The sequence below is a fragment of the Nicotiana tabacum genome, chromosome 24 (assembly GCF_000715075.1).
Source record: "Nicotiana tabacum cultivar K326 chromosome 24, ASM71507v2, whole genome shotgun sequence".
NCBI lineage: Eukaryota > Viridiplantae > Streptophyta > Magnoliopsida > Solanales > Solanaceae > Nicotiana > Nicotiana tabacum.
This window is the reverse complement of record NC_134103.1, coordinates 95,378,593-95,397,282: the sequence shown is the minus strand read 5'-3', so window position 1 is coordinate 95,397,282 and position 18,690 is coordinate 95,378,593. Positions and strand designations below refer to the sequence as shown.

Here is an 18,690-nt window from a genome sequence, read left to right as displayed (position 1 = left end):
ACATGGATAGTTTTCGGTCGATCATTGTTCAGTTCTTGTTGTTCATTGTTCTGGGTTCGTCTCAGGACAATGAGCAGCAACGATTCTAGCTCTTGTGATTGAAATTTTTTGGTATTGTGAAAGCCTTTAGCGTATTTGTCTTTGTTAAAATAACTCACTTTTCCAGAAATATGAAGTTACTCCAAATACTTATTTAAAAAATAATAAAGGACCACACCTATAAATTTTTCTACAATTATTAAAGCTCTTTAATATATGAGTACTTATTCAAAACACAAGTGCTTATGTGAAGCACGGGCGGAGCTAGCCCTCTTTTTACGGGTTCAGACGAACCCAATAGCTTTTGTACAGACTATGTATTTGTCTTGTGAAATTCATGGAATATGTACAAATTATTATTTTAGAACCTAATAACTTAAAAGAACTAGAATCTCCAACCCATAAATTTCAAAACTTGACTCCGTCTCTGATATGAAGCACACACTACCTCCAATCTACAGTGAAAATTCATCCAGATTGCCTTCTTTGACATAAAAATCTAAAGTAGCCGAAACAGCAAGTTGTAAGATTAATCAACTGCCCGGGTTCATTACACTTATCAAAACATGTTGGAACATACAGCAGTCTACATATGAAAGCTCCAACAGCAAAATAAACTGAAAATTGCAAATAAAGTTACATTGCTTACTACTATCTCCTAAGGAAGCATATCAGTATTGGCAGGTGAGATCACAAAGACCTCATGAATTTTGGAATAGCTTTACTAAAATCAGCTAAGAGATTTTTTTAGGAGGCTGAAGCTCAGCAAAAATACCTGTGAAGGGAAAATAGTAAACATATTAACAAAAACTAGAAAAGAAAAAACTAGACAATGATGATTAGAGAAATAGAACAATGTTCATTTGGAAGCAACCTGCACGATATCGATATGCATCTATTTGTGGCTTTTTTTTAATAAACTACCAATCTTCTTCAACATATTGCCATTCTTCTTCTTGGGTGAGTAATCATTATCCATATCTTCAGACAACGGAGAACGCAGCTTTCCACCAATAGTGTGATAGTCTAAAGAGCCTGTTCTCTCGACATATTTCCCATTATTGCTAGTTGATAGCATAGCTGCAGCTGCTTCAGCAGCTTTTCTCCACTGATCTGATTGTACTTTTAACCTCCTCAACTCAGCTTCCATCTCAGAGTTAGCCGCCTGTGCTGCATCCAATTCCTCAATGACCCGTGCTGCTTGTCTGCTACTTTTATCGGCTTCCTCAGTCAAATACCCCAACTTCATTAGGGTCTCTCTTTCAGAAGTTCTCGCGGCTTCTGCTAAGGCAAGAACCTCATCAGTCACTTTGCTACTCTCCATTTCTCTCTTCTTGATTTCTGACTTCAGCATCTCATTCTCCTCAGTAGTACTCTGCACCTCCGTCTCTTTATCAAATAAACTTGCCCTTAAATCTGCCAAGATTGACTCTGATTTCTTCAATTCAGCTTGTAATTCAGTTTCTCCGTCAGCTGCCTGTATTTCTTCAACTTGTATATTTAGGCCCTTATTTTCATCTGAAATCTTTTGTAGTTCAGCTTCTTTGTTCATCAGTGTCTCCTTTAACTTTTCCATATCTGCTTTTGCAGCATTTAACTTTGAATTCCATTCAGTATCTCTTTGAATCGATTCAGACTTTGTGCACTCCACTATCTCATAAGTGCTTGTTATCTGCAAGGTGCTCTGGATGCATTCCTCCTGATACCTTCTCTCGGAATCCTCCAATGCAGCTCTTAGTTCATTTACTTCATCTTTAAGATTACTGAGTTCAGTTTTGAGTTCATCAGCTTCCACATTAATTCCACTTTCTGAAGGATCTACCAGGTTCATGCTTTTGCTGCCTTGATCATACTGGAGATTGCTGACAAGTTCCTCCAATGCAGCCACTTTAACCTTTGACTGTTCCAACTCCAATGACAAGGATTTGCAAGCCTCCATTGCCTTCAAACCTTCCGAGCGTAGAGTGTCGCCAGTCAGCTTTGCGACTTCTAGCTCCAACTGAGCTTTACTCACTTCTTCAAGTACACTAGTTTCAGATTCCTTGCTTTTGTTTAACTGGTTTTGTAATTGCTCAAGTAATGAAACGGTTTCGTTGAGTTTTACCCTTAAGCTTTGGGTCTCAGCATGAGCTGATTCAGCATGGCGAGCTTGAGTAGCTTCAGAATCAGCTACTCTATCAAGCTGCAGTTTAAGCTTCTGGATTTCATTCATGGCAGAAGCCAGAGCGGTAGAGTCCAATTCATGCTGCTTTTGCACAGCCTCAAGTTCAGATTCCCATGCTCGATCCCGATCTTTTGAGATCTTGCGTAGCTCCAGGAGTCGAGCTTCCTCAGAATCTGAGCGCTCAAGCAGCTGCTTCTCAGACTCCTCAAGCTTCTCTGACATGGCTGCAATCTGCTTCTTGAATTCGTCAGCCTCTTGTTCAGACTTTTTCTTCAATGACTCTGATGAACTGAGTAGTTCCTTTGCCGCCTTCACCTCCTCTTGGAGTTGAACAAGCTGGTCTTCCAAACCGGATACTCTGCCTAGACGCTTCTGCTGTATTTTACAAAAGAACAATGAGCATCTTAGTAACATTAGAGGACCTTTAAGTAGGAATAGAACAACTAAAACAGCAGTAATATAAGGAAGAGAAAATTGGCGAATTCTCGACTTCTAAAGTTGTATAAATAGAGTAAGTTTGCCATCAAATAGTGCAACTGCCTTGAACCAGCAAGTCATACAGGCAACAGAAGCTAAAGGAAAAAGCAAATTAACAGGAGCACTGTGTTTAATGAATGTGCGACAATTATTTCCACCATAACAGGATGACAAACTGAGCAAAGAAAGAAACAGCAGCAGACGGTTCTGCAGATTTTAACTAAGCATAAAGGGTATATTCCAACTGCTAATTAAAAGAATGAGAAAAACAGCAACAATTAAAAGCTTAATAGAGGAAATTTCTTTATTTGCACATGTTTGATATACGATAGTTATTGTGCAAAGGAAAGTCAAGCTTAATGTATTACTCAAGTACCTCTACTGCTGGACTTCGTGGTGACCGGCGACCAACAACTTTGGGACTCTTGTCTTTTGGTGTCCTGCTTGCTGGAATTGGAGATGAAACAGAATCAACATCTGGCCCTGATGCTCTGAGCTTTCGAGCTGTCTTTGGTGTAGCTGGAGATGTCCTTTGTGGCACCTCAACAGAGACAGTCCTTCAGACAAAAAACATATGAGAAGGCGGGCAACAAGTGCAGACAAGACATGAACTATCAGCAGAGAATGATTTCACAACTGCCATACAGATTAACTTTAGAAGGGGAGCCTAGGCGTACAAGGTAAAGTAAAATTCCTGCCATGTGACCAGGAGGTCACGGGTTCGAGCTGTGGAAACAGCCTCTTGCAGAAATACAGGGTAAGGCTGCGTACGATAGACTCTTGTGGTCCGGTCCTTTCCTAGACCCCACGCATAGCGTGAGCTTAGTGGTGCACTGCCCTTCATGCAGATTAACTTTATAGAACTGAGGTAAAGTATCTCTTTTGTATTGTATTATAAGTAGATGTTTAAATAATAGATTTTCAAAGATCGATCACATATCAAATATCTGCAGCTGCAACATGAAAAGACAAAATGGAACTCTGAATTATTGTTCTACTACTCCTCGCCTCAGGGTCACTTTAAAGAGTAGAGGCATATATTGAAAGATTGGAAACTGTTGCATTCTTTTATTGAATCAGTGATGAGTTTATATACAGAGAAAGTCTAACTAACCAAAGAAATAGGCTACGTATTTGAAATTTAAACTCAGCTACAACAAACAGATAAGATACAACAACTGGATAACGTAGAAGCTGGACAGTTGAGTAAATGAAAGAAAGGAATCTAATCTTCTCCAATACACTTCACTTTTCTTTTTCGGGAGATAGCAAAGCTGATCTTCTTGAACACCCAATAGCATGTTAATTTTCATAGCAAAATTCAGTTATGAACATCTCAAACATATATTTCACAACTATATTAGCTTCTTAAGACTAGTATTTTAATTTACTGTCGCGGAGCAGCGCCACACTCAAAGGACCAATAACTCAAGACAATCATCATCTGCTGTTTTGGAAGTCAATTTGGCTATGTAAGAATGAAATAAAAGGGACCAATTGAAACTAAGAATTTGTGGTACATAAATTATTAAGATACTCTTGAATTGATCTAACAACATAACCAATTTTCATATTCTCATGGAAGAAGGGGCGGAAAATTGAACAAGCAACAATAAGGCTTTTGAATTTACTCGCAAATGAAGATCAACAAAAGCAGAGTGAATGAACTAGAAATACCTTGCTTTTGGTGTCTGCATATTAGTTTCCTCTCAGCAGTCAATGTAGAAATAACAAACTATATTTGCTTTCGTCAAAGTCCCACCTGACCCACAATAAAGGATACATTTCAGACGATTCATTGCTGAAAAAGAAATGCTATTGTATGGACATATGCAAACTACAACAACAACAACAAAAAAAAAAAAAAAACCTAGTGAAATCTCACAAGTGGGGTCTGGGGAGGGTAAAGTGTACGCAGACCTTACCCTTACCTTATAAAGGTAGAGAGGTTGTTTCCGAAAGACCCTCGGCTCAAGAAGGACATATGCGAACTATAAATAGATAATGGTTCATCAAGGAATCTGAAAAGTTTAACACTAAAAATGGATATAACACCAAACAAACAACATTATCCCTTCAACAAAACACCATATAAACTACCTCCACTCCCACTAACAAACTAACAATAGGAGGAATGAAAACAAAAAAGAAAAACAAAAAATTGGAAAGAAGGCAAAAAGTTGCAATCAAGAAACAAATATTATTATGTAAGCCATTTATCAACTTTCTTAACTTCTACTTCAACTTTTACTCCAGTGCTTACACTGTATAGCAATAACATCTTTGGAACAACGTGGTGCTTAAGAAAATGGCATTTGAAACCACATTTTAGCAAACATTTCAAAAGTCCCCATTTAACACAGTATCATCAGTGACTTTTAAGGACATAAACAGATAATGCTTCCCAAAAAGAAGGGAAAACTGGAAGTCCATCAACAGATGCAGCACCAAAGTAAGATGCATTATTAGCTTCTCTACACCCCTGTCCCCCACCCAAACTAATAAATCATGTTTACACTTAAGATAAAAAGTATCTTGGGGGACAGTTTATTTATGTAAAATTACAAAGCAAACTAAATATATAAAAAACTAAATAAATTTGGGGTGTGTTTAGTGTGACCGAAATCATTTTCCATGGAAAATAATTTCCTGAAAAATGTTGTCTGGTGTTTGGTTAGTGCTTGTATCTTTAAAACAACAACAACAACAACAACAAGCCCAGTATAATTCCAAAAGTGGGGTCGTGTTTGTATTATTAAAAATTAATAATAATATCAGCAAATCAGGTTTTTTGATTAAACTATTGACTACTAGAGATTAATAATAATGTTCATGTTAGTTGAAGCAAACTAAGCTCCCGTTTGGACATAGATTTTTGCTATTTTTTTCAAAAAAAATTGAAAACATTATATGTCTGTGGAATTTGATCAATTTTTGAAGAAAAATTTTCAAGTTACAAAAACTGGTTTGGGTGTAATTTTTTTCTTCCGCTCATAAAACTTCAACAATTTTTCAAGTAAAATGCATGTTCAAACACAATTTCAAATTCAAAAAACTATTTTTCAACACAACTTCAAAAACTCTTTTTCGCAAGTTTCAACCAAATCTATGTTCAAACGCTAGCTAAGATAGTTGCAAGGAAAATAACTTCCTCCTTTAAGTGAGTAAAGTTATTTTCCTCCTTTTGATGGAAAATGTTTTTACTTTCATCATATCAACATTTTCCTAGAAAGCTTTTTCCTTCCTACCAAACACACCTTTAAAGTTTCTGGATATTATTTTACTCTCATTCATGTTTATGCTAAGTGATATAGACCTAAAAAAAATTAGAAACTCTTCATTGCCCTTTCTAAGTAGACCAAAAAATGAAGAAGAGAATCAGTTTCATCTGCACACACGTTACACAAAGCCTCCAAAACCAGAGTCCTAAAGCTATATATGTCAACCTACATTGTAAAACAAACACAACACTTCCTCAAAGACTGAAACTTTATCAGAAAAGAAACCAACCCATATGAGAAATCAGTGCTCTCAGCAACTACAAAGTTCATATAAGGAGAGGGGAAGACCAAACATTCCAAAGAACAAAAGCAGAATAAAAAGCAAACCTTCTTTGACACTTCTGAGATACAAATGAATAGCTTTGAACTTACCAAAAAGATCTCAACCAAGTGAAAATCCAGCTTTCTTGCGACAAAAAAAGTGAAAAAAAAAATGTGGCTCAAGGTCCAAGAAAATGAAGCAGAAGAAAGAACCCTAAAGAGGAGAGAAGAAGAGTGGGGGTGAAGAGCTCGAGGGTAGAGCTAAATTTGTGTTCGTACACACACACACACACTACTTAGCAGGAGAGTGGTAGGCTAGCTTCAGCTAAACTCACTACGCAGTTTCCCAAGTCAGTGTCCAGTACTGTCTTCTTTCACTTCTATGTTTGTTTGTATTTGTCAGTGTATGGATAAAGAAAGTAAAACCGAACTTAACTATAAAAAGAAGAAAAATTAATGGAAGATAATAAAAGTGCTGATATGGAAAAATTAATGCCCACGCTCGGGAAACAAGCGCTTGACCATGTGCTCTTTTAATTTATTGGACTCAGGTTAAGGAGAAAATTTACTCCCATTATCTTATACTCCATTTTTATCACTTAATCGCAATTAAATGTATAATTTTTTTAATTTATGATTCTTATGAATAAATTACTTTTTATTGTATAAATGCTGAATAAGCATAAATATTTTACACGATGCCAATATCTTTTAATTTTTATTTATTTACTGAATTATTCTCATATACCTTTACGACGGTGTAAATCAGTAAATACATAATCTAGCATATTCATTTTATTTGTTATAGTACTAGTATATATTTTGTAGGAAAAAGGTCTAAAATTACCCTTTTACAAGCCATTTCAGTGTTGTATATACTCCTATATCTAATGTGGCATCACATAATAAAAATATTCATCCTCATATATTTGTATGATTGGAATATGTTTCTTTTGCAAATAAATTATCAATTAATTATGGTTAAGTAATGTATATTTGGAACTTGACTTATTACTTAACCACGATAAATTAACATGATTTGGTAGATGTACCGGGGTCTGAGTAAGTTTAGGTTTATTAGTTCTTTTTTCTTTCTTTTAATGTTAATTAGTTTTTGACATTTGTATCAATCAGAAATTTTTAAATACAGATGCATCCTAATCTATAGCTTTTTAACTTATGTCTCCTTGTCTTTTTTTCTTATCAGCAATTGTTTATTTTTTTTCTCATTTTTGTCACTGCTTAAAGATTTGGATTGTTGTAGACAGAGGATATCAAGAACTGATGATGGCTAAACTCATCCTACTGCTGATAGTAGCACATCATGTTTCCATTTTCAATTTGTCATCTGTTTTCTATCTGATGGTTCACATGATATCCAATTCATATGTAATAATTTCCACTACAGATTCCTTTTCGAATTAAGTAACATTTTTTTAATAACGTAACGTTTTTTTAATAACGTCAGGACAAACTTGTGGACACCTCGACTAATTACATCACCTCCTTTTCTAATCGAGCTTCCAACCAATAGGTTGTGAGTTCGAATCACCCCAAGAGCAAGGTGGGGAGTTCTTGGAGGAAGGGAGCCGAGGGTTTATCGAAAACAGTCTCTCTACCCAAGGATAGGGGTAAGGTATACATACAAACTACCTCCTCAGACCCACTAGTGGAATTATATTGGGTTGTTGTTGTTGTCGTCATCTTCTACTTTAATTAATATTTGTTTTCTGGAATGTCAAACTGGCTTTCAGAACTGAAGATACTTGTTCTGACCAGGTCTGAATTGAAGTTCTGTTTCACAGCATAGAAAACTTTTTATGATTAACATTCAGATGTAAGGCCATCTTTGCAAGCATCTCCAGAATTCTTGAAGGCAAATACCAATTGATCTAAGGACAGAAAAACAACAATGTCCATTGACTAAATAAAGAAATAGTTTCTCTTTTCACTATCTTGTGTACATAATAAAGATGGAATCATATAATCACAATGAAGAAAACGTTTTCTCTAAAATAAATTCACAACTATCACAATCTGAAATCACCAACATTCGTGGGAGGAAAAAAAATATTAAAAAGCAAGTATCAATTTTTATTTTTTTTTGATAAATTAAAAGGCAAGTACCATGCAGGCATGCACATAAACTAATGACTTCATATTGATTGTATGGAGAAGTTGAAGTTGCACGAATCGATCAACAAATTGTTTCAAATCCTTATATCTTCTCTGCATTTAACTGGTATTGCAGGCCGAGGGACAGCTTTATTACTTGTGACAAGATGAGTCAGTTGACAACTCCATTCGCATAAACGTCAGCAATAGAAGTATTTGTGTTTGTGGAGATACTTTCGATCTTTGGTGGGCCTGAATGCCGCCTTGTAATGGCTGGTGAAGCTGAGTAAGAGAGTCGCTTCTTCACAGAACCTGCTGATCCCTTTTCTGGTGTTGTACCGTTTTCCATACCCAATGGGCTTTGCAACCGCGTTCTTGCTTTTGCTGACTGAGTGGACGCCATATAACTTGGCACCGAAGAGGAGCTTGCCAAGCTCTCCTCATCATCTCTTACTGATGACCCTGCAATGCTGTGCCTCCTGTTCCGTTCTGATTGAACACTAAACACGCTTCGGGTGTCATCATCTTGGTTTATTGCACTGACTCTCGCACTTTCTGGTTTTAGTTTTCTAGCTGTTGGAGAAGCGCCTGGCTTGGAAGGGGTAAAAGGGAACTGGCGGCTTGAACGACGGTTTGGCTTTTGGCTGGATGGAGAAGACGGGAGTTCAGAATTCAGCTGATGCCGGGCAAATGCCTTTGTAATTTCTCCTCCAGCAATGCTCATACTGGCACTTCTAACAGACATTTGATCACTTTTAAGTTCTTTCTCCGACATGCTTTGGGTTTCCGTTGGCCTAGCACCCATCCACCGCTCTAACCAACTCCAACCCCATTGAGGATTGGTTGGATCCATAAACAACAAACGGGTAGATTTTGATGACTTCTTCCAGGTTTGCTGTCGAGTCAACAATTTCGACATAATCAATGAGTAGTAATGTCATCAACAGTTCACCAGAAAAGTCATAATGTTAAACATAGAAAGATATTCCTTTAAAGAATGCACCGTGTATTGGTTAATATGGGAAAACAAAAAGAGATGAAACCAAGATATCTGCAATAATATCATCATTAAAATTTGAGTTTATTTCTTTTGATAAGCATCATTATTAATATTTGACTGTACAAAATGTGAGAGGTCAAAGTATGATCCCTAGGAACATCACCATGGCACAATGGCATGAATACATCTAAAGCCCACCTTGGGCGCCCTCTTTCAAAATGTTAATCGCCGTATATAAAAGAGTGATTAGTGGAGTACCTGGTGGGAATATGAATAGGCTAGTGCTCTTTCTCGTCTTGTTGCAGCTTCATATTTGCTGAGTAAACTTGCTTCAATTTGCTCCTTCGATTGTAGACTATCATCCCATTCCTCCCCTTTCTATCGAAACAGAAAACGGTAAGTGTAATTAGACAAGAAGCATTTAAGAACTATACATTCCCACTAGGATATGCATGCACAGTATACATCCAATGAGCCCCCCCCCCCCCCCCCCACACACACACACAAAAAAAAAAAAAAAAAAAAATCCCCAAAGAATTCAGCTAAAAATAAAAGAGGATCAAGTTGGCTGATAGCAAAATATGTTAAAAGATCTTGAGCCGTTAAATACACCTATAGCACATTGTCAAAAAGCAAAAAGGCTCGAGAAACTACACCCTAAAGCATTTGTTCACAAATTTGGGACATAAGATGAGTTGCCTCCAATGATATTCCAAAATAGAAAATTTTCAGTGTGTAATGATAGGATGTCAAATGTATACACCAAATTCCATCTTGCAGAAAGTTTTGACTTCTGCGCTCCCACAAATTCGGTATTTAGCATGTACCAAGGAACTTCACTAAAATACTGAACACAAGCTGTATGGCATCACATTTGTTTTGAGAACAGATTCATCTCAGATACGTCTTAAAGAAATGTGGAATTAAGGAAGAATACTGACCCTCAAACTCTCAAGTTCAATGTGGAATTAAGGAAGAATACTGACCCTCAAACTCTCAAGTTCTTTCGCATGTTTCTGCATAAGCTGTCTCTGGAGAGTTCGGTTCTCCTCCAACAACCTGCTCCGTCTAGAACTAATCTGAGACTGGGCACGTGATAGAGTCTGCATACATTTCAAAGTATTTGCAGTTTGCCGTTTGACAGTAGGTCCATCAACTAATGTTTTGAGTCTAACAAGTCCTCTTAAAGCCCTCAATGCCCTTCTGGCCTGCAAATGAGATTTCCCCACGGAAATTTATATCTCAGTACCAGATCATTTATTACATGTTCTCACAAGTACAGCAAAATTAAACCGCAATGTAGCTTTCTACAAAGGCGGAGTTAGGATTTTGAGTTTATGGGTTCTGGATTTCAGAAAAAGGCAGTTTACTGGGTCCTGGATACATTATTTATACATATTAAATAAATTTCTAAACAAAAATACAGGGTCTGGGCCAAAGCTAGTGGGTTCTGCAGAACCCGTATGCAAGCTTGCGGCTCCGCCCCCGGCTTTCTATTCCTTTATTTTTTTTACTGAGAGAATCAAGTTTATCATAAACTATAAAAAAGAAAATTTTCCGGGAAATGGAAAAATCACTTGAATGCATATGAGTACAGATGCATACCAGATATCCTCGAAATGCAGTCTGAATCCTGATTGCGGCTATTTCCTCCTTGGATTTTCCTACAAATTGATTGACTGTAGTTAACCGAACAACCTCCGCAGCAGCCTGGGCAGCTGCAACAGCAGCTTCAGCAGCTGCTGCCGTGGCAACTGCAACAGAATAAGCATGTTTAGTCTGCTCTTGTTCCACTTCAATCAGTTTGACCTCTTCCACCGGAGGAACAGGATGAGGAGGAGAAACAGTAGTAACAACCAAAGTTGAAGAATCTGGTACTGGATGCTTTTCTTTCCCGAACCATTTCTTCTTCGATTTACTTGCTTTCTGAAATTGAGATTCAAAAAATGTCAGGCACCATTGATGAAAAGAAAAAAACCTTGTATCATGCTAGAAAAGTAACGTATATGGTTACTTCAAGATAACCTTCTCTGCCTTTTCCTTAGGATCCGGGCTCAGAGCCTTCTTTACTGAAGAAAACCAGCTTCCTTTCTTCCCCATCTTCTGCACAAATTACCCCATTTAGAAGACAACACATACTACATTACAGGAATGATTCAACTGTTTTTTTCTAGAAATTCAGCAAACTAAGTAAAATTACAAAAAGCGAAATATCCAACCTATTATTATGAGGTATCATATGGAAGATCAAAATTTTACACTAATGTACATGTAATTTATAAAAGCTAAGATCACCTCAAGATACAAGTTACAACAACAACAAACCCAGTGGAGTCCCACGAGTGGGGTCTGAGGAGGGTGGTGTGTACGCAGACAGTGGCGGAGACAGTTACCATACAAAGGTTTTGAACCCCCTTGACCACTAAGCTATGTTTTTTGGCTGTGTCAAGGGTATTCAAAACATAATATATAAAGGCAAAACCTTCTAAATCCGCCCATGTACGCAGACCTTATCCCTACCCTAGGGAGGTAGAGAGGTTGTTCCAAAAGACACTCGGCCACCTCAAGATACAAGTTGAAAAACGAAATAGTAACTAAAAGATCTATGAATAATACTTAATGTCTAACCAAAATAACACGTTAGCTGAGCCTACATTATCTAAATCTAATTTCTCAACCAGAGATACAAGCAAGCAAGACCATTAATCCATAATACTAGGCTGAAAATGAGAATCTCATCAATACATAATTTGGCTCTCCTTTTCAATTCTTTCTGGATAGTTCAATTAGCATAAAAAATAAAAATATACAAACTGTCTTGGATTTAAGATAATGCAACCTATATCCCAACAAAAGTTTCTGAAAATGGAAGGTATTTGAATTATGACATTTCAATTAGTAGCTTCCGTTTACTAATGAGTTAAATTTCAAAGAAAAATATCAACTTTACACTACCCATATACCAAAACAGTAAAGAACTTCAAGAAAACAAAAAGAAAGAAAAATCAAACAGGTAGCCAAAACATATATTTTCTTGATGTGATAAAAGGGGAACATATGAATAATACCCTGCAAAATTGGAGCTTCAGAGATCTCAGAAAGCTTCTGTTTTTGTTCAAAGACTGAAGCTTTTTCTGTATATCAAGAATTACAATGTGGCTCTCCTCTGTAACAGAAACAAAAAGATAAGAAAAGAATTGGACCCTCTAATCTTTAGTGACCCTTTTTCATTTGTAGTGACAAATGAGAGAGAGAAAATAGATCTTGCTTAAGAACAATTCCAACAATTGAATGAGAGAATATGAAAGAAAAACAGCTGGTTTTAGCTAAGTATGTGAGTATGTGTGACCCTCCACTTGGAGGAGCTGGAAGAGTGGACCCTACATGAAATTATCAGTTACCCCACCCAACTCACTATTTTTTGTATTTGATGAACAATGATTAGATTCTTTAAACATATTTAGCCGACACAATTTTCATTGTACCGTTAAGCATTTATGGTATCTCCAGTTTTCACATTCCAAAAAAGAAACGAAAATAAAAAAATAAAAAAATAAAAAAATATTAATAATGCTGAGATTAGTAGGGGCATAAGAATAGTACTCCTTAGCTAACTCATTTGATTTGATTGGGTACGGAGTTTAAAAAAAGAGAAGACTTTTGAACTTGTGGTGTAAAATGAGGCACATATATTTTGTGTGGCTATAAATTATTGCATAAAGGTAAATTGTTTTCAAATAAGGAAAATGAGTCATTCTTTTTGACACGGACTAAAAATTAAATAGGTTCACATAAATTGAAACGGATGACGTATTAAATAGGATATATTAGTAATGCTGAAATTATTTCTTATCTACTGTTTGGTTTGGTGTATTAAAAATGACATGCATTGTATAAGGGTATATATGTGCTTATCCATGCATTAAAAATCATGGTATTATTAATGCCATAATTTATTATGCATTAATTATACATAGGATAATACCAATATATATTTTATATTAGTTATACATAAGTTAAAAAATACTATCAAACAAGAGATTAATAATATAAAAAGTTTATATATATATATATATATATATATATATATATATATATATATATATATATATATATTATTTTCCCGTACATCCTACCACCAAACCCCTAAATTCATAATATGGAGTAACAATCTTGTATTGGACAAAATATTCTAAAATATATATCTGCAAAAGTATTTCTGGAATTTACTTTTATGTTTAAAGGAGTGTGATAAATGATTATATATTGATGGCGTAAAATATTAATTACATAATTGGTGCCATCATATGAATAAAAATACTATACCTTTTCTTTGAACTCATAAACTAAAATAATTTTTAACCACATTTGGGATTTCCCTAAAAAGTCCACTTACATTAAGGAGATTCAAAAATTTATGTATATTCCGAAAAAACCCATTCTTGCTTATTTGCATGATATAAATTTCCCATTAAGGGGATTCAATTGAACCCACTTACTTCCACCTAGCCTTGCCCTAGTACATATAGCTAATTGATCATATAGAATTAGTAACCTAAAAACTAGACAAGTAATTTGAAGCTATAACAAATTAAATTGCATCAAATATTTAAAAAATTACGTTATCAATGTATACATGATCGTTGTTAGTATTTGAAATTTGATTTTTTTTAAAAGGATATATTACTATTGGCAAAAGTATTTTTAAACTTAAAATCGTCTGTAAAATTGCAATAGTGTGGTCTTTTCAGATGTATAATGTTTTTTCATGTAAATTATATATATATAAAAAAAAAAAAAAACTCACTTCATAAATAGAAATATTTTTCTTTTTAAATATTAATAAGTAAAAGATTGCCTTTACCAAATTCAGACTTTTTTGTTCTTTACTAACCAATGATTACTCCCACATTGTTTATATTTATGCTTACAACTGGTTTCGGTGAAAGTAGGTTATTCATCTTCCCCCAACCATTCGATTTCGGATGCTGCCATGTTAGATAAAGTTAAAACAAACAGTTATCTAAAATGCATTAAACAAATTGGGACGAAGAGAATATACTTTTCTATTTTGCAAAATATTTTAAAATGATATTATTGCATTTTCTTTTTCGTGTGTTAGACCTTTTATTTTATTTTTGCAACAAAGGTTCATGCATTTGACTAAATCCTCCAGTTGTTTTTAGTATCTCTACTTCTCATAGAAGGGCTGGAACTTTGTAAACATTACAATTTGTGCTAATCATCTACAGTTATGTGCTCCCTAACCAAAAGGCAAAACTCGAGAAGCTAACTACCATTAATATGTAGTATCCGCAAATATTTGATGGCTATTGAAAATCTCAATTATTCAAATTGAATTGTATTTGATGGTGTTGTTGAACCTCTCCTTTAGATTTCTTTTTTCATTTAGTCATATTGGTTGTAAATCATAGTATGTAGTTAAATGGAAAGAGCCGATAATCATAAAATTAGTTGTTCTTTTCTTGTTTTCCTAAAGGTTTATGTAGTTGTTTGACCAAAAAGTGTAATTTTCGATTAAACTATTAAATTTATATAATGATGGGTTCAATCTAGTTAAGGATAATAACTCTAGATGCAAATCTTTAAAACGTGCGAAAGGTGGGGACAGATCCCGTAAATCATTGATGACAACAAGTGCAAAATATTCTTAAAGTATGAACAATAATAGAGGTGTAACTGACAATAAATAGCAATAAATGACATTCAAGTAAATAAGGAGAATAATTCACCCAATAATGGATGAATTGGACGAATATTTCTCCTGACAATAATGAGTGACATAAAAATATAAGATTTGTTTGAACAATCCTCGGATCTGGTGGAAAGATGAGGAATAATATGAACAAGAATCTTTATCAAAAGGCAATCTTTGTATTTTTATAAGTGGGAGAGAATCTTCTACTGAAAAGTGTTCTTATCAAATGAATATTGCATGCCCCTATCATTGTCTCCTCTCTATATATAAATGGGGCATTCTCCTAAGAAACCCTAGTAGTACAAGTGCAGAGAATATCTACTAGAATATTCCCTTTTAATATCTTACCCTGACAAACTAGCTGTTACAACTCCTGTCATCAATATTCAGCCTCAACCTCGACCCTTGTTGACATCTCGATTACGGCTCTCGTCGACATCTCGACTACGGCTCATGGCTGACACCTCGGCCAATGACTTTGTTGTTTCCTGGTCCACCTCGACCGACTCTTTCCTTAATGCCATATTACGCTAAATATCTGTAAGGCAGATTTTGGCCTATACAGTTTGTTCCTCCGCTTAATAAAGCTAATCTCAGGCGGCCTTGATAAGCGGACTCTGTTTATCGTGGTTGGCAAAATTAGGCGAGCAAGTCGAGTAGTGGCGTTTCAGACGAGGTGACGATATGACCTTTCGTGAGCTGCAACCTTTGGGGTCGCATCGTTTCAGAATGACGTCATGACATCATGCATCATTATGATGCGTTTTCCCGATTTTGCATCGTTTCCTGTACCTCTGCCATTTCGATACCTACGCTGGGTAATGATGGCCTGATTTCTCGGTCCTGGCGCTTGAACCCTTATAAATAAGGATGCGAGACCATTCATTTGTGTTTTGCATACTCTTAATATCGAATCCATGTGTCTTTTTCTCTATTATTCACATTGAATCTTTGTCTTCTCTTTGCTTCGTTCGTGCGTATCCACTCCCCTGATTCTGGTGATTCCAGTTGCTTCTAACTCTTCCGTACTTAAAAACATCTTCTCTCGAAAGTATGGTTAACGTACCTTCTGGTTCCGGCGCGACATCTGACCCTATCTCGTTGGCGGTGCATATGCCTCCTCATGATGATAGAGTTTTTGTTGCCATTGAAGATGAGAATTTCCCTACGGTGGAGGAAATAATCCCTCGTACTGAAAAAGTTAGGTCCGACTTTTCGAAGATGCCCGAGGACGACCCTGAGGTCCCAGAATCAACGATGAAAGAGATCAATCTTGCTGAGTTCCGGGTGAGGTTCAAGATTTTTGCCCATATTGATCTGATCATAGCGAAGCGTGAATTGGTACAAGTACACTGCCCCAGGGATTGCGCGTTCTATGTGTATCTTTTCTATGTTGGCTATTCCTTTCCTCTTCTCCCATTGGCGGAAGAATTTTGTCGCTTTTATGGTGTTGCTCGGCCCAACTTTCTCTATACATCTACAAGCTCATCCGCATGTTAACTAAATTCGCGGAATTGGCCGGGGTCGAGGTCACACTTCGTCACCTGATGCCTCTCTTCGCCCCTAGTTTCTATAGAGGGACGATGTTGCATCTTCACCACTGAGGAAGTAAATGCCTGGTGGTGAAGATGGACGATAAGGAAAATCACCAGTTCCGGCTCAACTACTTCTTCGTCAAAACCGAGGACGTGGTGACCAACGCGAGCGGATTTCATGAGACTTGAAATTACGCCCGTAAGTATCTCCTTTTTAGTAGAGCATTTATTTTTCCTATTTTATTCGTGGTTTGACATTCCGTCCCTTCTTCGTGCAGCCGAGACTACGCCCCCTCCTTTGGTCAGGGACATTCATGACTGGGTCAGCTGGATTCTGCCTTACACAGTGGGTGTTCGTGAATGGCCGACCTTTCTCAAGAAGTTCGGGAATGCGCCTTCCGCGACCAGTGAGTTCACCTATACATCTTTTCATCTATATTGTTTTGACCTCATGGTCGCTTGCTCGTTATAGTTTTATGTAGGAAGTGAAAATCTTTTATTCTTTCCTTTTTTAGCCCGAAGACCTTCGAATAGACCAAGGGCCCATCCTCCTCCATTTTGTAAGAGGAGGGCTGCTTATTCTTTGGGGTCTGTTCCCATTATGACCGCGACCAGGCCTGCCCGATTATCCGCTTATATTCCTTATTCTGCCGCGGCTAGGTCTTCCCGGTCGTCGACTACACATGCAGCAGGACTTCCGACTTCCCCAATGCATCATCTAGTAGATAAAGACGATGAAGGGGAATCGTCGCCGAGTGGAGGTAACTTGCTTCCCCACAAGAAGATATCAGTGATAGAGGATTTCGTCGTCCAATAGACGGCAACCATAGAGCTTGAAGGTGACGCCGAATTGTAGCCCGTGATTTTGCCATCGTCTGAAGCAGAAGAGGGTACATCTCTCCCTGAAACCGTGATGGGATTTGAAGGTCCATCGACGAGAGTTCTTAACGACTTACGGCAGGACGAGCTAGCAGCCTCGCGACCAGCCAAGGATCTTTCTTCGAGGGCCGACTTAAAAGGAAAATCCGTAGCGGAGAAAGGTTACGAAATGGGCTCCGACATGGATGTCAAGGAGGTAAGGATGATGAGGGAAGGACTTACTCGACTCGAGGTGAGGTTGGAGGGGACCACACGGACTATTGCGATCCCCATAGATCGGGATTTGCTGGTGCACACGGAGGACGTGGTCCCTTCTCTTGGTCCCCTTTGTTATGATGTGGAGGGTAAAACCCTCGAAAGGTTGAAGGATGCCACTCTATCTAGGAGCATAGCCGGCCTCGCTCTTAGGGTAAGTTTTTCGATCCCTCTTCGTTTTTGTATGGCGAATTCAAAGTTTCGTTCTTACTCTTCGTTTTCTGTTTCTCTTTCTTTCAGACTGTGATTTTGGAGATTGAGAGCGTCTGACGATAGGAGAGGCATAAGGCTATTTTTCAGAAGATGGAGCCGAAATATCATGAATACCATAACAAGCATCGCGAGATCTGTAGATGGTTCGGCAAGAGCGACAACTTTCGGGCTCTCCGAGATGAACTAAAGGAGAATGATGACGAGTTGGTAAGAGTCATCGGAAAATGCAGCGTTCTTGAGGGGGCGTTAAGGTAAAAAGAGGAGGATCTTGAGGTGAGCAGGGGGTCGAGGCCCAATGTGCCGACCTTCAAGCCCAAGTGGTCTTATTGCGCACCGAGCTCGAGGAGTGTCAACTCAAAGCAGACGCTTTGAGTGGCGAGGTCGCTGAGAAAGCAGCGGGTTTAGAGAATGCGAAGTTGGTCCAGTTATCGGCTGCGAGGAAAGCGGAGGCTTTGGAGGTCGTGATTCGCATTCTCCGTTCTGAGCGGGAGAGTGCTCTGGAGACGGTCATGTTGAGAGAGGAGTGGCTCGATGAGCAGATAGGGGAGCTGGAAAAAGAGGCTTCAGGCCTTTGTGATCGAGTTACTTCTCTCGAGGCCAAGAAGGAACAGTTATTGGCTCATCCGTCCTCTTCCCGTACTTCTATTTTTCCTGATGTTCCATGGGATTTGTACGAGGAATGGACTCACGTCGAGGCCCAACTGGATATATTTAGGGATCTGATGGGGGCGGGAGCTGTTTCAGAAGCCGAC

The 18,690-nt window shown here is 37.5% G+C and overlaps 2 protein-coding genes across 5 annotated transcripts; both read right to left on the bottom strand.

Annotated features, from left to right (window-relative positions):
- Window positions 1-544: 544 nt before the first annotated feature.
- Window positions 545-6,631, bottom strand: LOC107775856 (interactor of constitutive active ROPs 2, chloroplastic-like). Of its 3 annotated transcripts, XM_075248111.1 has the most exons (6): window positions 6,334-6,630; window positions 4,612-4,701; window positions 4,358-4,442; window positions 3,057-3,237; window positions 914-2,578; window positions 545-814 (listed from the first exon to the last, which is right to left on the bottom strand). In XM_075248111.1, exons 3-5 carry the CDS (start codon window positions 4,375-4,377, stop codon window positions 935-937), a joined length of 1,845 nt encoding a protein of 614 aa, XP_075104212.1. In that variant the 5' UTR covers window positions 4,378-4,442; window positions 4,612-4,701; window positions 6,334-6,630; the 3' UTR covers window positions 545-814; window positions 914-934. The 3 variants fall into 3 exon arrangements, with proteins under 3 accessions (XP_075104212.1, XP_016451133.1, XP_016451132.1); XM_016595647.2 differs by lacking the exon at window positions 4,612-4,701 and having other exon boundaries at window positions 914-2,575; window positions 6,334-6,631; XM_016595646.2 differs by lacking the exon at window positions 4,612-4,701.
- Window positions 6,632-8,141: 1,510 nt separating this feature from the next.
- LOC107775857 (protein IQ-DOMAIN 3-like) lies at window positions 8,142-12,642 on the bottom strand. 2 transcript variants are annotated; one of them, XM_016595648.2, is made up of 6 exons: window positions 12,406-12,642; window positions 11,363-11,440; window positions 10,943-11,263; window positions 10,324-10,545; window positions 9,596-9,715; window positions 8,142-9,232 (listed from the first exon to the last, which is right to left on the bottom strand). In XM_016595648.2, the coding sequence occupies exons 2-6, from the start codon at window positions 11,435-11,437 to the stop codon at window positions 8,510-8,512; spliced, it is 1,461 nt and encodes a 486-aa protein (XP_016451134.1). In that variant the 5' UTR covers window positions 11,438-11,440; window positions 12,406-12,642; the 3' UTR covers window positions 8,142-8,509. The 2 variants fall into 2 exon arrangements, with proteins under 2 accessions (XP_016451134.1, XP_016451135.1); XM_016595649.2 differs by having other exon boundaries at window positions 11,363-11,437.
- Between the last annotated feature and the right edge of the window lie 6,048 nt (window positions 12,643-18,690).